Here is a 22,046-nt window from a genome sequence, read left to right as displayed (position 1 = left end):
TGTGCCAGTTCCAAATCAAGTAAGCGGGCCATGGTATGAGCTCTAGAACTAGGCTCCTTCTCTCATAATTTAAAACCATTCGCTCTGATGAGAAATGCGAGAATATCCACATTGCATCGCTTCATGAACTTTCCATTTCTTACACTCCAATCGGCTTAACTAACACCTCCAAGTAGAATCACCATAGATGGTATTGGCTGGCTGTATTGAACACCAAGTACCAGGTGCTCGGGCGCGAAACTAGCCTACGCCTCATAGATAGAGAGTCAATCCAGCTACGGCAATCCAGCCACTCGGTTATTCCGTACTATTCCTGTCAAAATGACTGCTAGTTTGAGGGCTGCTTTCGGATAAGAATTAGGTTCGAGATGCGATTGGTGTTGGCTCGTTGATGCCATGTGTGTCAAGCTCAATTATCTTTTATTTTTCACTGAGACACTTGTGATGACTTTGGGCGCGTACTCGTACCGGGCAATATCTTCCGAAGGGACGTCACCAAAAGAGCGTCCGTACTATGAGCGGGTGAATTTATTGGATAGGCATGAATGATATTTCTCAGCTAATTTCAAACCAACTTTTATCTCAATACTGATCTGGCTATACTGTCTGCAAAGTTAAGATTTACAAATGCCGAAACTGCCAAGCTGGCCGAAGCCATCTGTCAAATCTGTCAAACTTTTAGGTTATTAATCGCCGATTCGGGATAAATTACCCTGCTTTTCCCCGCCAATCAAGCTTTTCTGTGGGTTGAACCGTTCGACATACGCGAAGGTGCTCAGGCCGCCCAAACTGTTCCTGAAAAGCCATAGTGGCACAGATCATCGCCAGATATTACCCTTCCGTACCACAACGCAGCTATTTCTCTTTGTTTGCCAACAAAGCCGCTAAAACAGTGCCACCGAGATTTGACCGCCTCGAAACGTAACACTCCGGCGCGCCCGAATTTCACTGATAACTCAAGCTGGATTATGCGAAGAGTGCAGTAGCTCTATGCTTCCCATGGATCCGCCCAAATCCAGACGTGGCCTTCTTAGGCTTACCCCATGCTCGCACTAGACTTGCCTTGCTTCAGTTTCGCGAACTGGGTTCCACCGTTTGATTGCGTGAGGCAAGCTCTAGATCGGCTTTCAGAGCCACATTTCAATAGTTCCAGTCGATTCAGCTAGCTATCTACCATACTACAAAGCACCATGCGCCGGCGTAGCCGTGCTGGCTTGCCCCCGTCACGACCGCGAGGTCTAGACTAGTAACTGTTTTCTCCGCTTATCAGTTCCCTTCGCATCATTTACCTTGAAATCGCGATCTTCTTTTGTTTAAGTATCTTTGATCTTTCCGAGTGTCAGTGGCAGGGAGAAGACATTTTATAGACAGGCCTACTAATCTTGCGGGGACATCCGCTCTTTCTTTCTGCCACAAGTTGTTTTGAAATGATGGGGGATACGCAAGGTAATAGTTCCCTCGCCAAAGAACCAACTATACCTGGAGATTTGTCAGTCGCTTCAACTGAAAATGTCACCCAAAATGAAGCCTCTTATGCTGGCGATTTCCAATCAAGGCCATCTTCAGCGCGTCTTGATACGGCGGAGATCGCTCGAGTACTTACCCCGGGCTCTATAAACCCCGCGATGTCTCATCGCACACGACGAGACCCAGCTTCTGTCGTGCATTCTCTAGCCGCACCATCAATCTCGGAAACGGGGAAGGAGAAGATCCGAGCTCGGTTTGTTCCACCCTTTTTCCAATTGTTTTGCGAGGAATCAACTGACGTATTTTCAGAAGGCGAGATATCTCGCTCGACGAGCAACTCTCCTGGGATGGTTTGATCAAGCTAAAAGCGACGATGACGTCCAGAATTGGTCTTCAACTTGCGTCGCCGTTCGCATTTTCGATGACGAGTATTCCTTTTTCCCGTACAATGTCAATCCCGCACTGAGTGATGCAATCGTACGATTAGGCGAGACATCTGCGGTTGCCATGTCCTCTACTTTCACATCGGCGCTGATTGATTCTGTCGCACCGGGTCAGAAGAGTCTCATTATGGAGAGCACCAGTGCTCGCATCCCTATTGTCTACTGCCTGGACGATGTCAATCCTGATCTTGTTCATTTTGCACGAGCTTGCATTGTAGTTCAAGAGAGAATAATTCTAGTCTGGTCTCATGATTCCGGGGCAATCCTCAATGTGGCCTTTGACGTTGAGAGACAGCTCGGTAAGACGGTAAGTGCCAGCTCCGAGCATTCAATATCCCTGTATCTCACTAACATAATTTTCCTCTCCCAATAGGGACCTCGTATCTCGAATGTAACCAGCCCCCGAGTCTCTGGACGTTCTTCTCCCTTCGATCTTGACGCCGATGCGCTGGCTTCAACTCCCTCCAACAGCATAATTGCCCCGGTTCGGGGAGCCCTTGATGAAAAGCATGAGGTCTACAGCAAGGCTGTCGCACTGGAAAATGGCGAAGGGGAGGATGATCCGGTTGTCGATCTGGAAGGGAACATGGCTCCGAGACCAACTCATCGAATCCATGCGTTCAAGATCAGCTTTGCTATCATGCTGGTTATTCTGACACAGTCGCTTGGAGTGGCTCGCGTGAGTTCAAATATCCCACGAATTGGCTTTTCGCACTGACACAGGCTGATTCTTTCTTTCGCAGTTGCTCAATGAGTGGGCATGGGACGGAGACTTTACTCGATTTGCATTGGTAAGTTTGCTTGCTTCTTTTGCCGTCTGCTAGATCATCATGCTGATGCGCGATAGGTTTCTACCATTCCTCCGCTCTCGCTATTCTCTCTGGTAAGTACCCTTCTGTTGTATCCTTTGCTATATCAATTACTCAGAATGTCTAGTTCTTTTTCATTGTTCTCGTTACAAGCGCCTTCCAACTTTTACTACCAGCCACTTTCTGCTTAAAGAACTCCAAGTTCCATTCTGGTTAGTATCCCCCCCGCTGAAATTCTGTTCTAGCGCTTATTCTCCTGCAGCGATCAAACCAAATCTCAAGTTCCACCGTGATTATGAGCTGCCCCATATCACCATCCAAATGCCCGTGTACAAGGAGGGCCTCAAAGGGTATGTGAAATTATTGCGACTTGATCTCACACGGGAAACTGATCTTGAATAGTGTCATTGTCCCTACCATGATGAGTGTTCTCGCTGCGGTCCAATTCTACGAAGAGCAAGGAGGTACTGCATCGGTTTTCATCAATGATGACGGCATGCAGTGTATTCAACCCGAGCTCGCCGAAGCCCGCAGGCAATACTACAGAGAAAATGGAATCGGCTATACAGCCCGTCTCCCGAATAAGAAAGAATCTCCAAAGAAAGCTTCGAGATTTAAATGGTTTCGTAAGGGCAAGCCAGTCGAAGACATTACGGAATCCAAGAAAGAGGAAGACACTACTAGTCCCCAGGCGATCGCTAACAAGGTTGGCTTCGAACGCAAGGGAAAGTTCAAGAAGGCCAGCAACATGAACTACGGTCTCGCTTTCTCTAATAGGGTTGAAGATGAAATGGTTCATCTGGTTGAATTGGAATGCCAGAGCCGTGGATGTATGAATGAAGACTTGACTGTCGACGACGATGATCAGATATACCAGCAGGCTCTCGCCAATATGCTTGCTGAGGATGAAGGCCGCACTTGTGAGCATCCTTCCAAAGCATTCGATCTTTTTATTGCAGACGGTTACTAACACCATGCAGGGGCTGAAGGAAATATTCGTATCGGTGAACACATCCTTATGTATGTCTTCGGTAACTTCCTTTGATTAATAGTGTCCCTGACATTTAATACTTAGCATTGACTGTGACACCCGAGTTCCCATTGACTGTCTCCTCTATGGAGCATTGGAGATGCACGAGAGTCCCGAAGTCGCAATCGTTCAACACGGCTCTGGTGTTATGCAAGTGGTCAACAACATGTTTGAGGACGGCAGTGAGTGCTTCCATCTTCCCTCATTTTCACTGGTCGCTAACTTGTTCATCAAAAAGTCGCCTATTTTACCGATGTTGTATATACGGCTATCAAGTACGGTGTTGGCTGTGGTGATGTATCTCCCTTTGTTGGCCACAACGCCTTCCTCCGGTGGAAGGCTATCCAGAGCATTTCATTTGTGGATCCATCGGATGGCCAAACCAAGTGGTGGTCTGATGCACATGTATCTGAGGACTTCGACATCAGTCTTCGCTTGCAGATGCAGGGCATGACTGTACGTCTGGCTACATACCATAACGGTGGCTTCAAGGAAGGCGTGTCTCTCACCTTGTATGATGAGTTGACGCGTTGGGAGAAGTATGCATACGGTTGCAACGAGCTTGTTTTCCATCCCTTGTGAGTTGTCTTGGATTCTTCAGAATATCCGCCCGCTAACGTTTGGACTAGCTATAAATGGCCATACAAAGGACCTGTCACACGACTCTTCCTTCGTTTCTTGTGGAGCAACATGCCTGTCACTAGCAAAATAACTATCATTGCTTATATTTTCACCTGTCAGTTCTTTCTATCCTTCAATATTATTTCGGGTTCTAAATTTAATCAATAGACTACGCAATCGCATCGGGTATGCTTTTGGCTACAGTGAACTACGTCATTGTCGGTCTTTTCAACTCTTCGATTGATCACATCTACCTTCAATCTTGGGGAATCTGGATTTCCCTAGTCGTCGTGTTCAACGGTGTTGCTTCGGTCGCATTCAGCATGGCCCGCCATCAGCTGAAAGAGATGGTTTTCTGGAAAGCCCTTCTCAAGTCAATGATGTGGCTCCCGTTTCTGATCATATTCTTCGGTGGAATCAGTCTCAACTGCGCCAAGGCTATTCTTTGTCATGCGTTCAGCATCAACATCGAATGGTCGTCAACTGCCAAAGAGCCCGGTCCATCTGGCTTCTTCATTGGTCTTGACAAGATGGTCAAGAAATTCAAGTATACTTGGGCCATTTGCGCCTTCCTTGCTGGCGGTTCGTATCAATTATCTCATGGGGAGAGGATGTATCGCTGACCGGTTTATTTAGTAATGATCTTTATGGCCCTCGGTACTCCCTGGGGTTGGAAAATTAAGCCTGGGGAATATTCGACTGCCAGCATCGCGATCGGCCCGCTCGCTATCCAGGTTGTAAATGCTGCTATTCTCCCGTTGATTCTGGGCTTGAACTAAGCAGGCACTCGAATCATTTTTCTGCGTTATGAACAATAATGACGAATCGCTCAAATTCATCTCAACTTCTTTGGGTTCAGTTGATAGATATTGAAGATTGATACGCACGGCTGGTATCCGAACGAGCTATAGGAGCCATCGCTGGGATTACAGAATTGTCTGTTGTTACCAGTTTGGGAATAATCATTCGGGGCTGCTGAGGTTTCAACTCTTGATGGAAACTCTTTTCTTTCTTTTCCCTTTTCATCCAGTACTGGTAAAATACAGAACCTCGTATCAAGCCTATTCAGTTGCTGCTCAACTCGATTCTTCTGGATCGGCCTGCCAGATACCCCAGTAAACCATTTGGGAGATGTCCCTATATCTCATCCAACAGTGGAAGTCATAATATTCTAGTTAGCAGTCAACCTCAAAACTCGACCTATATTGAATTTCCGGGAGTCCACCAATGCGCCATACATTGTCGCATGAATATCTGTCCTGAACTCCTATGCCAGTCGCGTTCGGTTTATCTAAACCCAAATATGACCCAAAATATGTTAGACTGAAATCTATTCAGTCATTACTGATCAAGAATTCTAATTGAAGATACTATCCAAAATCATGAATATTGATTCAATTAAGACTCAAAAATACAAATATTGCCGTACTAACTCGACAATAATAATCACTACTAATATCGATCCCATTCCATCAACCCTCATGAGATGAATATGTGAACGAGTGTTCCCACACATCTCAGATTCGACGGAAACCCCAGTACCAGTAGAATTGCCCCTCTGGCTAAGTTGAAGTAGCCACTCACCAGTGCATATTGATGTCACCATCTTTCCAGATCACAGGCTGATGTTAGAATTTGAGTCACCTATTGCGAGTAAAGGCTATCAGTGCAATTTTGCGATAGGAAATCGTGAACAACCCTATCTAGGACTAAAACTAAATATGGCGGGTGGTAGCATCTAGTTTCGAAGTTGAAATTGGGCTGAAGCTAGAAATTCCCGTAAACTATAAAGTCCGTACGATTTCCAGTCTAAAACAATCTCTACTTTCCATTCCCATTGACATGCCGGGATACATCACGGGATACATCACTAGTAACAGGTCCACACAAGCCATTCCAGCCTCTAGTGCGGGTAATCACAAATCCTGTCGAGAGTACATTCTGCTCACCCGTCCCAACGACAGTGACTGTGTACTCTCCTGCTTCACTCAACCAGGCAGACGATCTCTCATCCCAGAAACTGGTAGCTAGAGCGATTGGGATAACAATCATGACTTTTTTCTTCTCGCCTTGTTGGAGTTTGACCTTTTTAAACCCCTTGAGTTCTTTCACAGGGCGGGAAATGCTGGCGTATTTAGGTGGTGAAATGTATACTTGGACAACCTCTGCACCATTGCGAGGTCCAATATTCTCCACTGCGACGGAAACTTCCAACACTTCTTCCTTGATGTTGTCGCGAGCCTCCAACGGCTGCGAAGTAGCTAGCCCAGAGAGACGGAATACTGTGTATGAGAGACCATAACCGAAGGAGAAGAGAGGTTTCACTTTGACCTTTTCGTAGTAGCGATAACCAACGTATATGTCCTCGCTATACAACACTCTTCCTCCTTCTGATCGATATGACAGATATGCTGGGTTTTCCTCGATGAACTCTGGGAAACTGAGAGGAAGTTTGCCAGACTTGAAGGTATGTTAGCCAGTGCTTAATATCGCATTCGAGGTTGCTCAATACTAACTGGATTCACATTTCCGAAAATGACATCCGCAATGCCATGACCCGTTTCGTTCCCACCATACCACGCATGAAGAAGGGCCTTTGCGTCCCGAGCCCAAGGCATTGTTACCGGGGTTCCGCTCTGCACAACAACCGCAGCGTTTGGTTGGACATCGAGAACTCTTTGGACCAGGTGATCCGACATCGGCGGAAGATCCATGTGTGGACGATCGAATCCTTCGCTTTCCCATTCTCCACTCAGTCCAACACATACAACGACTTGGTCAAATGTAGCTGCAAGATCAACAGCCTCTTGAATGGCGCGTTCTGTATCGATGCGCTTACATCCTCCCACTCGCAGTCCACCGGGTCCAAAGGAAACGACTCCGTGCAACTTGAGATTTGAAGTCGGTGCAGTGCCGTAATCGACCATTATATTGTACCGTTTATTTGCTTCGAGGTACTTTGAGCCACGTTCTTCTGGAGTCCCGATGCCAAAGAATGACGTTCCCTGTCGCTGATTGGTCTTGTTGTCGACTACCTTGTCGCCATCGATGAAGAGCTCCCCGGTACCCGCTACCGTAAGTCCAAAGTCATATATCCCACTTTCCATGGGCTCGAAGACTCCTTCTATCGTAATATAGTAAAGGTCGGAGTGTACTTCTGGATGCTTGTAATCCATCAAAAATGCGGAGCTGCTCTTCATGTGCAGGATATCCACTGCCTTTCTGTTTTTGTTCGAAGATGGCTCCGTAAACACCTTAAATGTATACCCAGGTCGACCATCTTCGGTTTTCAGTTGTTCACCTAGAAGTGGTAGCTCTTTATGGCCATAAAATCCCTGCGAGAAGGCCACACCCCCGGTGCAGCAGTTGCTGATTCCTTCTAGGGGTGTAATGGCATAATACCCTGGCAGAGCGGCAGAGCCTCCACCGCAGTATGCCGCGATGTTGGCATTCGGACCAATCACGAGAGTTCTTTTGGTCGAATCCAAGGGAAGAATCTGATCATCGTTCTTGAGAAGAACAATTGACTCGGCAGCTGCTCTGCGGAGCAATGCCCTATCTTCGGGCAGATTCCGCTGAGCTTCAGCTGCATTTTCAGGGATTCCCGAGCTTGCTGTTCGCTTCACTAGCTCTAAAACACTTTGGACCCGATCATTGATAGTCCTCTCTGAGACTTTGTTAGATGTGACGGCATGTACCAAGCCTGGCCCTCGAAATCGAGATGGGCCAGGCATTTCAAGATCCAGCCCGGCATTGACAGCCTCTGACACACTATAAGTGCCGAACCTGTTCTAGTAAGCAATGAAACTTGAGAGCTCGAGGAACAGTAGAGACAAACCAATCGCTCATAATGAGGCCCTTATAATTCCATTCCTTCCGAACAACTTCTTGGAGTAGAGCAGGGCTCTCGCTGGCGTGGCATCCGTTAACCTTGTTGTAAGATGCCATAAGGGCCTGAGGATTTGCGCCCGCAACGACGAGCTGAAAAGGAAGTAGATAAATCTCGCGTAGAGCACGCTCAGTGACAAGCGCATTGACAGCAACACGCTCATGCTCCTGATCGTTGCATACAAGATGCTTTGGTGTCGGAATGACATTCTCAGTCTGTACACCCAAGCAATAGCTGGTAGCCAAGGATCCTGAAAGTACAGGATCTTCTGAGAACGATTCGAACCCGCGACCTCCCAACGGGCTTCGCTGGATATTAATCGTCGGTCCTAGGAGGACATGGGCCCCCTTTGCCTTGCACTCTAAACCAAGAAGTTTCCCCAGGGAGAATATGAGCTCTGTGTCGAAAGAAGCGCCTAGTGCTGTGGCACAGGGTAAACAGGCTGAAGGAACCCCGTTGAAAAAGCGGGTGCCTCGAACACCATTTGGTCCGTCTGACATGCGAATTGAAGGGACACCGAGTCTCGGAATTGCTGATGTATGCCAGCCATCAATTCCTGTTCTTCTGGTAAGCTGGGAAAGCATTTATCAGTTTTGGGGACAAACCTGAAAGTAATGAGACTTTTTCGTTTAGAGATAGCTCCGAGAGCACATGTTCGATGTCAATTGCCGACATGGTGAATGGAAGAACAGTGTCTAAGCCAGAATAAGAATAATAAAAAATGACCGAGATCCCAGTCGGAAAATCGCATTCTTATGGCCGACGAGTATCTAGGTTTCTTCAATAATCCGAGCTTCGGAAACCTGCGCCTGGGGGAGCATCGCGGAGTATCGGACTTGCGCCATCAGAGTGGAGCCAGCAGTGCGGGCCACGCTACATTCACCGGAGAACTTCTAGCTGATAAGACTAGTTCAAACACGATTCCCTTTCGTGTCTTTATAATTAGCCCGAAGGGATAAATTACTGCTCTACTCATTTGACTAACCGGCTGGAAAAAGAAATAAAATACACCCAATGAAATGGACCTAGTTTGTCCTCGCCTGCATTAACACCTGTAGAATATTGAACAAGCCCATTATATCATTCGACTCATTCTTCCAGAATTCCAACATCCGAGTAACATCTACTACCGCTCCCTCCCAGCCGATAGGCAGAAAGCAGACAAGATTCACACTACGCTCAGCAGCGAGCAACACCGTCGCACTCCTTGCACACGATCGAAGCATCAGCCATGTTCCGTGGTGGCGATGGTAAAATCCCGTTCGATTCTGCTGTATCCTATCTACACAAACCTTGAGTGCTTTGTGAAGGAAACTATTGCTGGTTCTGTCGCCTCGGCCATGCATTGCTTCGACCAAAAAGTGCCAGTACATTGTCTCTTGGCAGTCAAGGAAATGACCACTGAGAATAAATCGGAAGGGATCATATTGGTCTGTGTATAGGTTATCCGCATCTGGGGCCAGTGCCTCTGGGAGAGATCGCAGCCTAGCCTTGGTTAATTAATGTCTTCCTCAATTCAGAACCCTACTTACCAACCGTCTGCTTGCTCCTCAAAGTCGAGGATCACAGATTCCAGGTTAGATTTTGCGATAACATCGTGGGGTTGGTAAAGATAGCTCAGAATCCGGTTCTCCAATCTTCGCAAAGCAATTTCCGCGAGATAGAAATACCATGCCGCTTCATCTCTAGACTTGAGTTCTTCTGGAGGCGATGGAAAGAAGGTAGGGTATTTCAGACCGAGAAAATTCTTTTGGTAAAGGTTCAATTCCAGTCGTAGCTCACTATCAAGAAAATGTTAGACATACCCTCGTGACTCAGATATTGGCTTACCTACAGCTCAGACTTTAGGCAGGTCCAATATACTCTCTGCTTTGTCTCCCACGCATCTTCATGACAGTCGTTCGTGCGGAGGATGGAGAAGCCCTCGCAGCATGCAAGTGCTTGCACAAACATCCTCCATGCCTCTACCGACCGCAACGTAGTCATTAAATATACACCAGCTAGGAAGAAGCATTGTACCTCTATTACGCCGCCTCTGCAGAGCAACATGCCCATTCGTTTCTGGGCGGCAAGAAAATACGCTTCGCCCTGGAGAAATTCCTTTGACTGGCGAAACAGAGTGGAATCTACGCCTTGCCCATTCCTTACAAATGACGTTGCAATTGAGCCGTTGGCATAGATGAGAAGCTGGTATCATGTGAGTCCGGCATATGAACATAGGTTAGAGTCACTCACCAACAAACAAGACATCGCATCCCACCCGATGCCATTTAATTGTACAGATCTAACATATTCGTTGATGTCTTCCTCTTTTAGCGTGGGATTGAAGATATGCACATTATCGAAAAAGCTCCGCACAAGATGGTCGGCCACACGGAGGTCAAGGTCAACGGAAGTCTGCAGGTTCGGTTGTATGGTGTTCTCATCAGATGGAGATAGTAGATAGAGGCGCGGGTCAAATCCATGGTTATCAAATACAGGCCATTTCAGTACCTCCTCAATGTTGATAAAACATGGCTCCACTTGTGTCTGCTGCTCCAGCCCAGATGCCCAAATGTCATGGGGACTGCTAGACGATGACGAAGAGCAAAGAACATTAGGCAGAGCCACTGGATCGTTTGCCTTGGTCTGGATCAGTGCTTCCAAGTCGTCAATCCGTTTCAGAATAGCCAGACTCGCGGAATCAAATCTGTTGCTTGATTAGTTTCAACTTTCTTTCCAAACATTAGACGAGACGATCGATTGATCATCCGGAACCTACGTCGATAAACACATTTGTTGGTAAGAACATTCCGCCCCGAGCCGAACACATGATGCACACGATGGCCGGGTATTATCGCACTTCGTCCGCTTAAGACGACAAGTCTGACATGCTTGGGTAGCTCGCTTCCGGGGGTAGCTCGCGGCTGCACGGGCATGTCTTCGTTTCTGGACATCCGGCTTGTCGGTAGGTGGGGTAGGGGACTCCATATTGGAGCTTGAGACCTATCAGTGTATCTTGGATTGGTAGGTCAATCCCAGCAAAATACAAGCTTGTTTTGATCGATGGTATTTTCCATGCAGGCCTGAAAGTGAAATAAGTATCCAGCGGAGTGTCGGAGAAGAAGAGAGGGTGCATTGATTGTTCTCGTATTTGCGCTTTGGTCACGTAGGGTGCACGCGAACTTTTCACCTCTACCCTAAACCGGTTAGACCTGGCCCTCTATATTAGCATGAGAAATTTTGGTGGTATTTGCCATGTCGGCTGAGTGGCATCTTCCCCAGACGGGAGGAAAAATCGCCGGGGATGCCATTGCGGGGGAAAGGGTGCACATCCGGCACTAAACCCGAACTGGCCAATAAGCCGACTACTTTGAACTAGTTCATAACAAACGAGTGGTGTTAATAAGCCACACTGTGCTAGCCGAAGCGGAATTGCGGATCTTAACGACACTGCCGCACCCAATGGCTTCCGGTGGACAGACATAATGAAAGAATGAAAGCAGAAGGCGGTTTCAACCACAGAGTTGAGTTCAGCCATCAACTTCAATCGGTATGTTCATTGCGGAATCACGGATTGATGTGATAGAAATAAACTAATATAATAGACACAGCACACCCGAAATCACCGTTATTATATGGCAGACAGGGTTATTTTCCTCCTTCTCGCATTTAATTAACAGAACAGCGATCAAGATGGCTGATCAGGCTGATAAACCGACGACCGAGATCCATGATATCCATGCCAACAACCCCACCGAATGGAGCCTGGAAAGCGTTCTCCCACGTACCGGCAAACCATGGTACAAGAGCCGTCATCTTTTGCTCCTCAATCTTGGAATGATTGTTCCCTATCTATCCTCGACGACCAACGGCTATGACGGATCCATGCTCAACGGTCTGCAGTCAATGAGCCAGTGGCAGGATTTTTTCGGTCATCCAACCGGTACCCGGCTAGGATCACTTTCGAATGGAGTGATCTTCGGTCAGATCGCCGCCTTCCCTATCGCTCCTTGGCTCTGCGACCATACGGGCCGACGCTTCCCAATCTTCCTCGGATCGGCCCTCCTTGTCATTGGAGCCATTCTTCAATGCGCTGCCCAGAACTACGCTATGTTTTTGGTCTCCCGTATGATAATCGGATTTGGTGGTTTGATTGCCGTCGAAGCCTCACCGATGTTAGTCAGTGAATTGGCGTATCCGACACATCGATCCGTTCTGGTCGGCTATTACAACAACCTGTGGTATCTCGGGGCTTTGCTTGCCGCGTGGATTACATACGGAACCTACTTCATGGGCCCAAACATGACATGGGCGTGGCGTATCCCATCTCTTTTGCAGGGATTCTTTCCCCTCTTACAGGTTATTTTCGTCTATATGCTTCCCGAGTCGCCCCGATATCTTGTGCAGAAAGACCGCTATGACGAAGCTCGAAAGGTCTTGACCAAGTACCACGCTGGCGGAGACGAGGACTCTCGGCTAGTTGACTTCGAGATGAAAGAAATTATCTTATCAATCCAGACCGCCAAAGCAGCTTCTCAAACTGGCTATCGCGAGTTCTTAAGCACACGCGGCAACTTGCATCGCCTTTTCATCATCATCGCAGTCCCATGCATGATGCAGCTCTCCGGCAACGGTCTGATCGCCTACTATCTCCATCTCATTCTCAACTCCATTGGTTTCTCCTCTGATCCGCAGCAACTCCGTATCAACGGTGGCCTGACAGTGTTCAACCTGGGTGTCTCAATTATCCTAGCCTCGTTTATGGAGATAGTCGGTCGACGACGACTCTTTCTTTTCTCCACAGTGGGTATGCTGGCCTGCTATATGATCTGGACCATTCTGTCTGCAATCAATGAGCAGCGCCATTTCGAAGATACTAGTCTCGGCACGGGCGTGATAGTGATGATTTTCATGTATCAGCTCTTCTACAACGCCGGTCTCAATGGTCCACCCTGGGTTTATGTTACGGAAGTACTTCCTACTCATCTCCGTGCCAAAGGAACGAATATCATGCAGATCGCGGCCACGTGTGCTATCCTCTTCAATGGATATGCCAACCCCATTGCAATGGATGCGATCAGCTGGAAATACTATATTGTTTACTGCTGTGTCATTGCTGTTGAAATTGCGCTGGTCTATTTCGGGTTCCCTGAAACTAAGGGTCGCAGTTTGGAAGAGGTTGCTTTGATCTTCGATGGGGACAAGGCCTTCGGTGACGTCCATGAGAAACAAAGCCCGGATGAAGTTTGAGCTATCAGCAGTAGAATGGGGGTATGATGGCAAACCTGGGGTCTACTGGTAAGTACTTGGTGAAGGAATTGTCTAAACGCGGGTATATGTGTCGGGGGTTTACATACCAGTACTAGCATTTAGGTACTAGCTTCCTGGGTATGATTCAATTGGAATAACAAGATTCACTATGCTTGTATCCTTCAAGTTGTCATTTCCATTTAAGATATTGGCAGGTACCTAGTAGTAGTATATCCTGCTCCTCCATACCACCCCTCGTACTACCCTCTCTTCCAGGGCTTGTTTCTGTTTTCCTTCCTGTTTTCTTTCTACTTTCCCTTCTCCTTTCATTCAAGCTTTCTATCGTATCTGCCCCATCAAAGACTGCAGTGTCCTATTTTCGAGAAGGATTATTTCCTCGTAGAAGTTCTGCTTTCGACCCTCGGATAATTTAATCTACCTAGTAAAGAATTCCGAGACACAATACCACATTTAGCAGAAAACACATTGCAAAGGTGTAGGTAGGCTGGCCGAAACCCCGTCACACGGATACCACAACCTTGGAATCAAAAATTCAGTAGCGCCGTAGTCAAAAGGACCAATGGATAGTGTCAAGAAGTACTACTAGTACATCTTCAACTTGGCATTGCTACTACGCTGGCAAGATCACTGTCTGCTAAAGACTTTATTCCAAGGTTTGATTCATGTATAGTAAGTCGACGGAGGAGTTGGGGGATAAAAGGGAAACAAGAGAAAAAGAAAGTTAATGGGAATGCTCGCTGGCAGTCTGCTGTGGCAGACGGGTCGATTGTAAGAGGACAAAACCACTACACTCGCAGAGTGTACTAGAGTAGTAGAAAAAGCGTGACGCTATCGATATGCGACTAATAAGACATTCGAGTCTTCATGGACATGCGATATACCGATACCGCAACCTCAGCCTCAGCAGCCTTAGCAAAAAGAAGAGTTCATTAGGGGGAACATGCATATTGTTATTGATGCTATGGAACGAACGCTACTTATTCTTCCGAAACTAAATGGCTGCCTTGTTACTAAGGCCCCAATCACCTGGCTCCGACGTTGAGAGCGGAATCCCCCCATTGCACTAGTTATTAGTAGCTACTAGTAAAGTCTAATTCTTGTCACTAGTCATAGGTCGGGGTCCCCAAGATATGTCCCGTTTAGGTACCGACCTTAGTGGGGAACCACAGGGTACTGCAAATTTTGACAGTCCCCATTGCATTCCTGGTAAAGTCCAATAAATCCGTATCCACCACAGTTCTGACCAGAGTCGCCGCTGCAGGGATATAGACAATTCCCCATTGGGGTGGTCTTCGGCTCATTGGCAGGGTCAAGGATATTGCCACAATAGCACTCTAGGGAGTTCTCCAGGCCTGCAATTTTGTATCCATCTGCCTTACAATTCTGGATACACTTTTCAGGGGTCATGTCAGGCCCCCGTGAACTAGAGCCTGTAAGAATGCGGATGCCGCCTGCGTTGTCGACCGTGCAACCGATCCATTCCCAGCCAAGCTTAGTCGTGACATCGGTATAGTAGTGCCGTGGTGATCCAATCTGCGTAGGGGCACCACAGTTCGTAAAAATAGTCGCATCATTGGGACCGGGCTGAATGGGATTGCAGCCTGGGAGGGCATCTAGCCATCCTCCGACTTCTTCGTCAATTGACTGTTCCAAAAGACAGCTATCTGTGATGGTGTCGGGGTAGAGGTGGATTGGCGAACATTGGGTTATATCACCGCCACCATCATTGCAGGTGTCGATCGCTTCTTGGAGAACATCAACATTCCACCCGTTGACAAAGTCACCATGTAAGCCGTACCCTGTGGGATCGCCAAAAGAAAACACGAATGGCTGGCTGTCACCATACCACATTTCTGCAAAGGCCTCGGTGTGCCAGGTAATTTCGTAAAATATGGACACGATCCGAACGGGATGAGATGCGGGGCATGGGCCGTTGTCATAGGTCTGAGTCGGATATGCCATGTGTGACTTATGATCAGGGCTGTCCAGATTGACTCCATCCCAACAGGAAGGAAAGTAGATCTGTGCACGGATGCCATTCGGGCAATTTGTCTTTGGAAAACCATTTGTCTGGGGTGTGGCAGGGCCATCGTAATTGAGACAGGCGAAGCTACGCGCATCGGCAGCGATTGTGTCCTTGTATTGGCGATCAAATGGACTACCGGCAATCATCCGGAAGCCAGGCGGGGGAGCCACTATCGTACCATTGGTAGTTGGATCTGGACGTTGCCTAGGTCTTTTAGCATATCTTTATTATGTGACAACATATTCTTACTCGTAGTAAATCAATGCTCCGCCGTTCTGTGGGACTTGAATGAAACTACCATTTTGGGCGTGATAGTAGAGTGCCGCAACCCAATAGTTGGATTTGTCCTCAATCGGAGAGCAGGAGTTGCATTGTGAAGTTTGTGTCATGTCATAGTCCATGGTAAATCCAAAACCGGACCCTCCCATGATGGTGTGGACATGATTGGAGGCTACTCCTGGCGAGATGAGCGGGTCCGCTCTCTCGATAACCAGCGGCGTACTGCATGGCACCTTGAAGAAGGCAAATGCAGGCTTGAGGTATAAGTAAAGACAGATGGTATGGTACACAAAAAAGCGCATCGTGAAGTACCTCGACGTTCAAAGCCTGTTCTCCACAGCAGGGAATATTGATTCTTCCCCCCCTGACTGGGGCAGCTGTGACTATTTTATCATCATGGTATTTGGACGCAAGCTGTTACTGCAACCTCATCATCTGCAATATCTTCTTTGCTATTATTAATATTATTATTTGAGTCCAACGCGAATTTGTTTACAGAAGTTGAAAACCACAACCTTTTTTGTTATCTCCGCAATTCCGCGGTGTACGCAATAATGCACTTGTATTATATGGTTACATCTTATCTCGTTTAGTGCCGGAGTTCATGTCAGAATCGGCCTATTGGCCATGAACCCCGCATATTTGGCCTTAAACTAGTCATTCTTAATTAAACATGCATATTCTGCAGGGTTCCCATGCAGGACATGCCGTAGTTATATGAACGGTACATTGAGGGGATACGAAATTGGCGCCTTATACGAAGAACTTGGCATTGTCAAAATATGAAATAAGTCTATGTTGCGAAGGTCTGTAGAAAGGTTGTAATTTCGGGAGCCGACGTTAAGCTACCTCTGGTGACAGAAGTTAGTGGCAAGCTGGTCTCCCCTTCCTTCTCTCCATCATTTCGCTTGTTCTGTAAGAATTGTGCACAGTTGCTCTATCATCCTCCTCATATAGACCCTTTCCGTGGCGCTTTCTGAAAAATAGAAAGTGACTGATGGAGATTGTGTATCATGCCAAGGCCCATGAGCAAATACGGAAGAAAATACTTTTCGCCAAAGGTATGCCAGAAGGCACAGGGATACTTCGAGCTTTTAGACCTTAGTACCTAACCACTGACAAGACTCTCTGGCTCCACTAAAAAACAGCATTTACGACACGAAGCAGATATCAGATATAGAGCTTCCAAATAAAAGGCAATTGGTATTAATTGAAACCTATACCCTTTCACAGCTTTACCCACCCCAACAGGCTGTTCCACTACTCCACATCAAGGAAAGGTTAGATCGAAACATAAGCGCCACCCAAATTCGAAAGTGAAGTACCATCGGCATTGACGAGAAATTCCGGGAAAGCGCCGAAATACGCATACCTCTCCACATAGGCCTGCGAATCCAACCAAGGAAGGGCTCGTTCCAAAAATTCAATCTGCTGTTCCTCACTACCATAACACTCAAACTCGGTGACCCAGATTGGCAAATTCAAAACATTGTGCGCATTTGTGACATTACCCTCAAACCAAATAGCCCCGTTCTGTCCGTCCGGAGTAACGCAGTCCTGGTAATAATGAATTGCAGCAAAGTCCAAATGACAACCAGTGCAGTTCCCCAGGAAGTACTGAGTCCAAGTCGCGGTATCGTAAGCACCGCCAGATGAGGATCCCACGTTGTTCCACAGCACACTTGGAGATCCGATTCGTACGGTTCCCGCAAATGGCTGCATGTACGTTATATACCCAGAGGCAGCCTTTTCTGGCAGGATATTGGATGAGGCGTCGTAAGTGAGATCGGGTTCGTTGAATCCAAGGATGTTAAGTGTCCCAGGGGTCTGCACAGCTGCGGTCCAGTCTGTATCTGGCCCATTGGGGAGCCCCCAGAGCATCGGTACACTGTTAATTCAGTTAGTATCGAAAGTTCACAACGCTCCAAAGATTGGCTGACAATTCGAATGAGGCATCTAGGTTCCAGGAGGGATATCCCCAGTCATAGCCCCATGAAACCTTGCTGTTTCCTTTGAAAAGGTTTGCGTAGACTGCATTACCGAAGGGATTGTTGTTGTTGTAGGCAATGCCTCGTTTGCCAGTAAGTCCATGCACGCCCTGGAGAAAAGGCACACCTAATAGAATGGAGAGATGAGCCATTGTTGGGCTTTGAATCTAAAATACTAAAGGTTGATGTTTTTTTTCTTTGCTCTTTGAAAGAATGAAGAGCTTGAGGCCAGTAGGAGAAAAGAAATGTTGTCTTAAACTGCAGCACAATATATGCCGTGCAAAATCGTGTTTACCTCCGAATATTCGAATGTAACGTATAACCTGGCACACTGTCGACTGTAAGAACGCACTTGCTGTACTATTCTACTAGTATACTATGAGCCATTTATTCAAGGCTATAAACTTCCTCCTTTCGCCAATCCCCGGAATTATCCTTATTATTCCGCGGGAGAGATGAGCCACCCAAATACTGCAACGGCCGCGGAATTGCGGGGCACCTCAAAGCTCAACTTCAAATATAATTTGTGTCTATACCAATCAATCAATCAACTCGCCAGCGGATTTGCGGACTCACGCACTAGTTGTGGGATCTGTGCACCATGCATTCTTTACAACCCCGTTGCAATAGCGCCGGGAAAAAGGCAATATCCAGAAATCTAAGTAGGGGAACCTCATAACAGCGCTTTTTTTTAGTTCTCGCTAAAATATTTTCGCAAATGGGAACATGCAGCACGTTAGTCCCAAGCCACGCATGGCCCGTTCCGCGGGGTCTGGGGTCAGGGGTCCGGGGTAGACATGTACTAGTGCCTCCGCGACCATGTCAATTCATGCAGCTATAGTTTTTCATATTTCCAAGGAATGTTATATAAAGGGATAGTCATAGCTATAGATCTTGTTCTCAATCTCCATTGTAATAAACTTGCTGAAAAAACATGATTTTGCTGAACATTTTTGCTATTGTATCCTTTGCCCTCTGGGCAACGGCAGCTGTGCTGGATATTCCGTCAGTTGATGCTGCTGTTGCCGCCGCGCTCAAGGAATACGGAAACTATGAAGCCTACACTGGCCCTGAAAAGAAGGCTCCTTCTGAGGCAAACGCCATCAAATTGAAAGAAAATACAGCGACACTTGAAGATTCATCCTATTGGCTAGAATCTATTAGCCACCAGGGTGTTTCTGCCTTCGGTACTTCTGGATATCAAGTTTTTCGCAATGTCAAGGACTTCGGTGCTCAAGGTAATGTATTTATCATCGAAATGTTACATGGTATGATGGCTGACCACAACTCTAGGAGATGGTGTCACCGATGACACGGCGGCCATCAACGCAGCCATCAGCAGTGGCAACCGATGTGGGCAGGATTGCCCGTCCGACACGACAACCCCAGCATTGGTCTATTTACCTCCAGGAACTTACAAGATCTCGTCCCCTATCTTTGACTACTACTATACGCAGATCATTGGAAACCCCAACGACTTGCCCGTGATCAAAGGATCATCGGATTTCCAAGGTGGGTATCTTATCGACGCCGACCCTTACTTCTCCTCGGATCTCAACTGGGGATCCACTGTGGTTTTTTTCCGATCAATTCGAAATATCGTCCTTGACCTTCGCGAAATCCCCTCTGGCAACACTGTGAGTGGCATTCACTGGCCAACAGCCCAGGCAACTAGCCTAGAAAACATGGTCTTCGAGATGAGCTCCGCGTCTGGAACTAAACACCAAGGCCTCTTCATTGAAAGTGGTCTGTATAACCATATTCACCGGAAAAAGTGGATCATAGGAACTGACAATCTCAAGGCTCCGCCGGGTATATGGGTGATCTTGTCTTCAACGGTGGAAATATTGGCGCCGCACTAGGTAATCAACAGTTCACAGCTCGTAACCTGACATTCAACAACGCCATTACCGCTATCAGCCACTTTTGGGACTGGGGTTGGACATACAAGAACATTCATATCAACAACTGCCAAGTCGGAATCGACATCACGTCTGGTGGCCATGATGCACAAAGTGTCAGTTCCATTACCCTACTGGACAGCTCCATTACGAGCACCCCGGTCGGCATCGTCACTTCGCGCGACTCCACTTCTCAGCCTGCCACCGCAGGTAGTGTTATTCTCGAGAACGTTTCCATCCAGAATGTCCCAGTCATTGTTCAAGGTCCGAATAAGCAAACGGTTCTTGCAGGACCGAACCTTCAGGTTGCTGCCTGGGGGCAAGGACATCGATATACCCCGAATGGACCGACTGTTTTCCAGGACACGTTTTCCCCAAACGATCGTCCCGTATCTCTCGTTCAAGGACAACAGTTCTATGAACGCTCGAAGCCCAAATACCAAAGCGCCATTGCATCCTCCATCAGCAGCACCCGCAGTGGGGGGGGCCAAGGGCGACGGAAAGACAGATGATACTGCAGCTCTGCAGAAGGTGATCAACGATGCTGCTTCCTCTGGTCAAATCGTCTTCTTCGACGCTGGGTCATATCTTGTGACGAAGACTCTCGAAATCCCTGCAAATTCCAAGATTGTGGGCGAGTCATACCCAGTCATTTTGTCCAGTGGAAGCTTCTTCAACGATATTGATAATCCTAAGCCAGTTGTTAGAGTCGGGGCATCTGGCGATAGTGGCCAGGTCGAATGGTCTGATATGATTGTCAGTACACAAGGTGCTCAGGCAGGTGCTATTGCTATCGAGTGGAATCTGGCTTCCCCTTCCGATAGCCCATCTGGAATGTGGGATGTCCATGTGCGAATTGGAGGATTCGCAGGCTCCCAGCTTCAAACTTCACAGTGCCTTTCAACTCCCGAGACCGATGTGACCTCTGACAATGTAAACAAGAATTGCATCGCTGCTTTTATGTTGATGCATATTACGTCGTCAGCGCGTGGATTGTACATGGAGAACAACTGGCTCTGGGTTGCAGATCAGTAGGTTCAAGCTTTCTTTCTTTTGGAAGTTGCCAGTTTGCTGACAAGCTAGTGATCTCGACGGCAACGGTCAGATTACGATATATAGCGGGCGTGGCTTGAATATTGAAAGCACCGAGGGAAATATTTGGCTGTGAGTTTGAGTCCAAAGCCAAAAAGATAAAGTGCAGAGAACCTCGGAAGCTAATCACCCTGCAATGTTCAGCTCCGGTACCTCAGTAGAGCACAACGTACTTTACCAATACCAGGTTGCTTCGACAAAGAATATATACATGGGACAGATCCAGACGGAATCCGCGTGAGTAATTCCTCATTCAAACCTCAGCATAATCCTTAGATCACTAACAGACATACAAGGTATTACCAACCCAACCCCCCTAGCAACAACTCCTTTCCCGGTTGTGGCCTCACTCCACGATCCCAACTTCACGGAACACTGCTCAGGCAAAGACAAGTATTGCTCTGAAGGTTGGGGTCTACGTGTTCTGGATTCGACAAATATCTTTGTATATGGCGCCGGCCTATACTCGTTCTTCGACAACAATGATGCTTGTATCGGACTCCTTGTCTCCCATTACACAAGCCTCAACTAACATTTTGCAGCATGTTCGGCCCAGGACTCCGGAAGGAGCTGCCAAAACTCGATTTTCAGTATCGAAGGCTCGTCGTCGATCAGCGTCTATAATCTGAACACTGTGGGCTCGGACAGTATGGTTGATATTAAAGGTACAAGCGTTGCGAAGCAGTCGGACAATGCGAATGTTTTCAATGAGAACATCGCACTCTTCAGAAATTAATCACCACCGCATGTGCATGGGCTGTGGGTCTGCACAGATCTAGCGGGGGCGAGCAGGGCATACTAGTAGATCTACAGTAACGGATCTAGATAACCTTGTGTATATCCTAGGTAAATGGCATCCTACTAGTACTAGAAGAACAATACAACTATTCACATGAAAGTATACAAATCATCTCGTATCGCCCCTGTCTATCACAGTATCTCCGAGTCTAGCATCCATGGGACCTGGCCATGGATCTCGTATTCTCCAGGGCTGTGTCAGTCATGTGCTTACACTCCCTTCCCCCTCCAATTCAACCTCATCTTGAACATCAACCACCTCAGTCAGCTCCACTATTCAACTCTCCTCAAAATTGTCCCCTTTTTCAGCCTCGACGAGATCATCAGCCCAACCCGAAACTCCTCTCGCTTGTCTTACACCGATTCGGCCCAGAGTCAAACGCCATCTCGACGTGGTGCTCGTATCCGTCTCGACTCATTGGCAGAACAAAGCCTAGTGGCGCATATCCC

General features: G+C 47.4%; 7 protein-coding genes across 7 annotated transcripts; 3 read left to right on the top strand and 4 right to left on the bottom strand.

Moving 5' to 3' along the window:
• Positions 1-1,430: 1,430 nt before the first annotated feature.
• Positions 1,431-5,149, top strand: N7481_008667 (uncharacterized protein; the record flags this gene model as incomplete). Its single annotated transcript, XM_057267886.1, has 14 exons — positions 1,431-1,720; positions 1,755-2,217; positions 2,284-2,589; positions 2,654-2,701; positions 2,758-2,793; positions 2,847-2,931; positions 2,982-3,069; positions 3,122-3,639; positions 3,700-3,739; positions 3,795-3,931; positions 3,988-4,327; positions 4,379-4,485; positions 4,539-4,952; positions 5,007-5,149. 14 exons carry the CDS (start codon positions 1,431-1,433, stop codon positions 5,147-5,149), a joined length of 3,015 nt encoding a protein of 1,004 aa, XP_057118563.1.
• A 1,042-nt stretch (positions 5,150-6,191) lies between these two features.
• Positions 6,192-8,934, bottom strand: N7481_008666 (beta-glucosidase; the record flags this gene model as incomplete). The annotated part of the gene is made up of 4 exons (XM_057267885.1): positions 6,192-6,830; positions 6,887-8,156; positions 8,209-8,815; positions 8,865-8,934. The coding sequence occupies 4 exons, from the start codon at positions 8,932-8,934 to the stop codon at positions 6,192-6,194; spliced, it is 2,586 nt and encodes an 861-aa protein (XP_057118562.1).
• Positions 8,935-9,438: 504 nt separating this feature from the next.
• Positions 9,439-11,229, bottom strand: N7481_008665 (transcription factor domain-containing protein; the record flags this gene model as incomplete). The annotated part of the gene is made up of 6 exons (XM_057267884.1): positions 9,439-9,465; positions 9,552-9,744; positions 9,792-10,040; positions 10,094-10,446; positions 10,495-10,948; positions 11,021-11,229. 6 exons carry the CDS (start codon positions 11,227-11,229, stop codon positions 9,439-9,441), a joined length of 1,485 nt encoding a protein of 494 aa, XP_057118561.1.
• Positions 11,230-11,934: 705 nt separating this feature from the next.
• N7481_008664 (sugar porter family MFS transporter) lies at positions 11,935-13,491 on the top strand (the record flags this gene model as incomplete). The annotated part of the gene is made up of 1 exon (XM_057267883.1): positions 11,935-13,491. The coding sequence occupies one exon, from the start codon at positions 11,935-11,937 to the stop codon at positions 13,489-13,491; it is 1,557 nt and encodes a 518-aa protein (XP_057118560.1).
• A 1,173-nt stretch (positions 13,492-14,664) lies between these two features.
• N7481_008663 (DUF1996 and WSC domain-containing protein) lies at positions 14,665-16,119 on the bottom strand (the record flags this gene model as incomplete). Its single annotated transcript, XM_057267882.1, has 2 exons — positions 14,665-15,742; positions 15,788-16,119. 2 exons carry the CDS (start codon positions 16,117-16,119, stop codon positions 14,665-14,667), a joined length of 1,410 nt encoding a protein of 469 aa, XP_057118559.1.
• Positions 16,120-17,098: 979 nt separating this feature from the next.
• On the bottom strand, positions 17,099-17,957 carry N7481_008662 (glycoside hydrolase family 128 protein; the record flags this gene model as incomplete). The annotated part of the gene is made up of 2 exons (XM_057267881.1): positions 17,099-17,705; positions 17,758-17,957. The coding sequence occupies 2 exons, from the start codon at positions 17,955-17,957 to the stop codon at positions 17,099-17,101; spliced, it is 807 nt and encodes a 268-aa protein (XP_057118558.1).
• Positions 17,958-18,739: 782 nt separating this feature from the next.
• N7481_008661 (glycoside hydrolase family 55 protein) lies at positions 18,740-21,534 on the top strand (the record flags this gene model as incomplete). The annotated part of the gene is made up of 8 exons (XM_057267880.1): positions 18,740-19,043; positions 19,099-19,551; positions 19,608-20,183; positions 20,227-20,737; positions 20,790-20,870; positions 20,943-21,035; positions 21,075-21,289; positions 21,341-21,534. The coding sequence occupies 8 exons, from the start codon at positions 18,740-18,742 to the stop codon at positions 21,532-21,534; spliced, it is 2,427 nt and encodes an 808-aa protein (XP_057118557.1).
• Between the last annotated feature and the right edge of the window lie 512 nt (positions 21,535-22,046).

This window comes from Penicillium waksmanii, assembly GCF_028829765.1.
Source record: "Penicillium waksmanii strain IBT 27052 chromosome Unknown utg000008l:1.0-5622682.0:1.0-5626561.0, whole genome shotgun sequence".
In the NCBI taxonomy this organism is placed as follows: Eukaryota; Fungi; Ascomycota; class Eurotiomycetes; order Eurotiales; family Aspergillaceae; genus Penicillium; species Penicillium waksmanii.
This window is presented reverse-complemented; position numbering and strand designations above follow the sequence as displayed.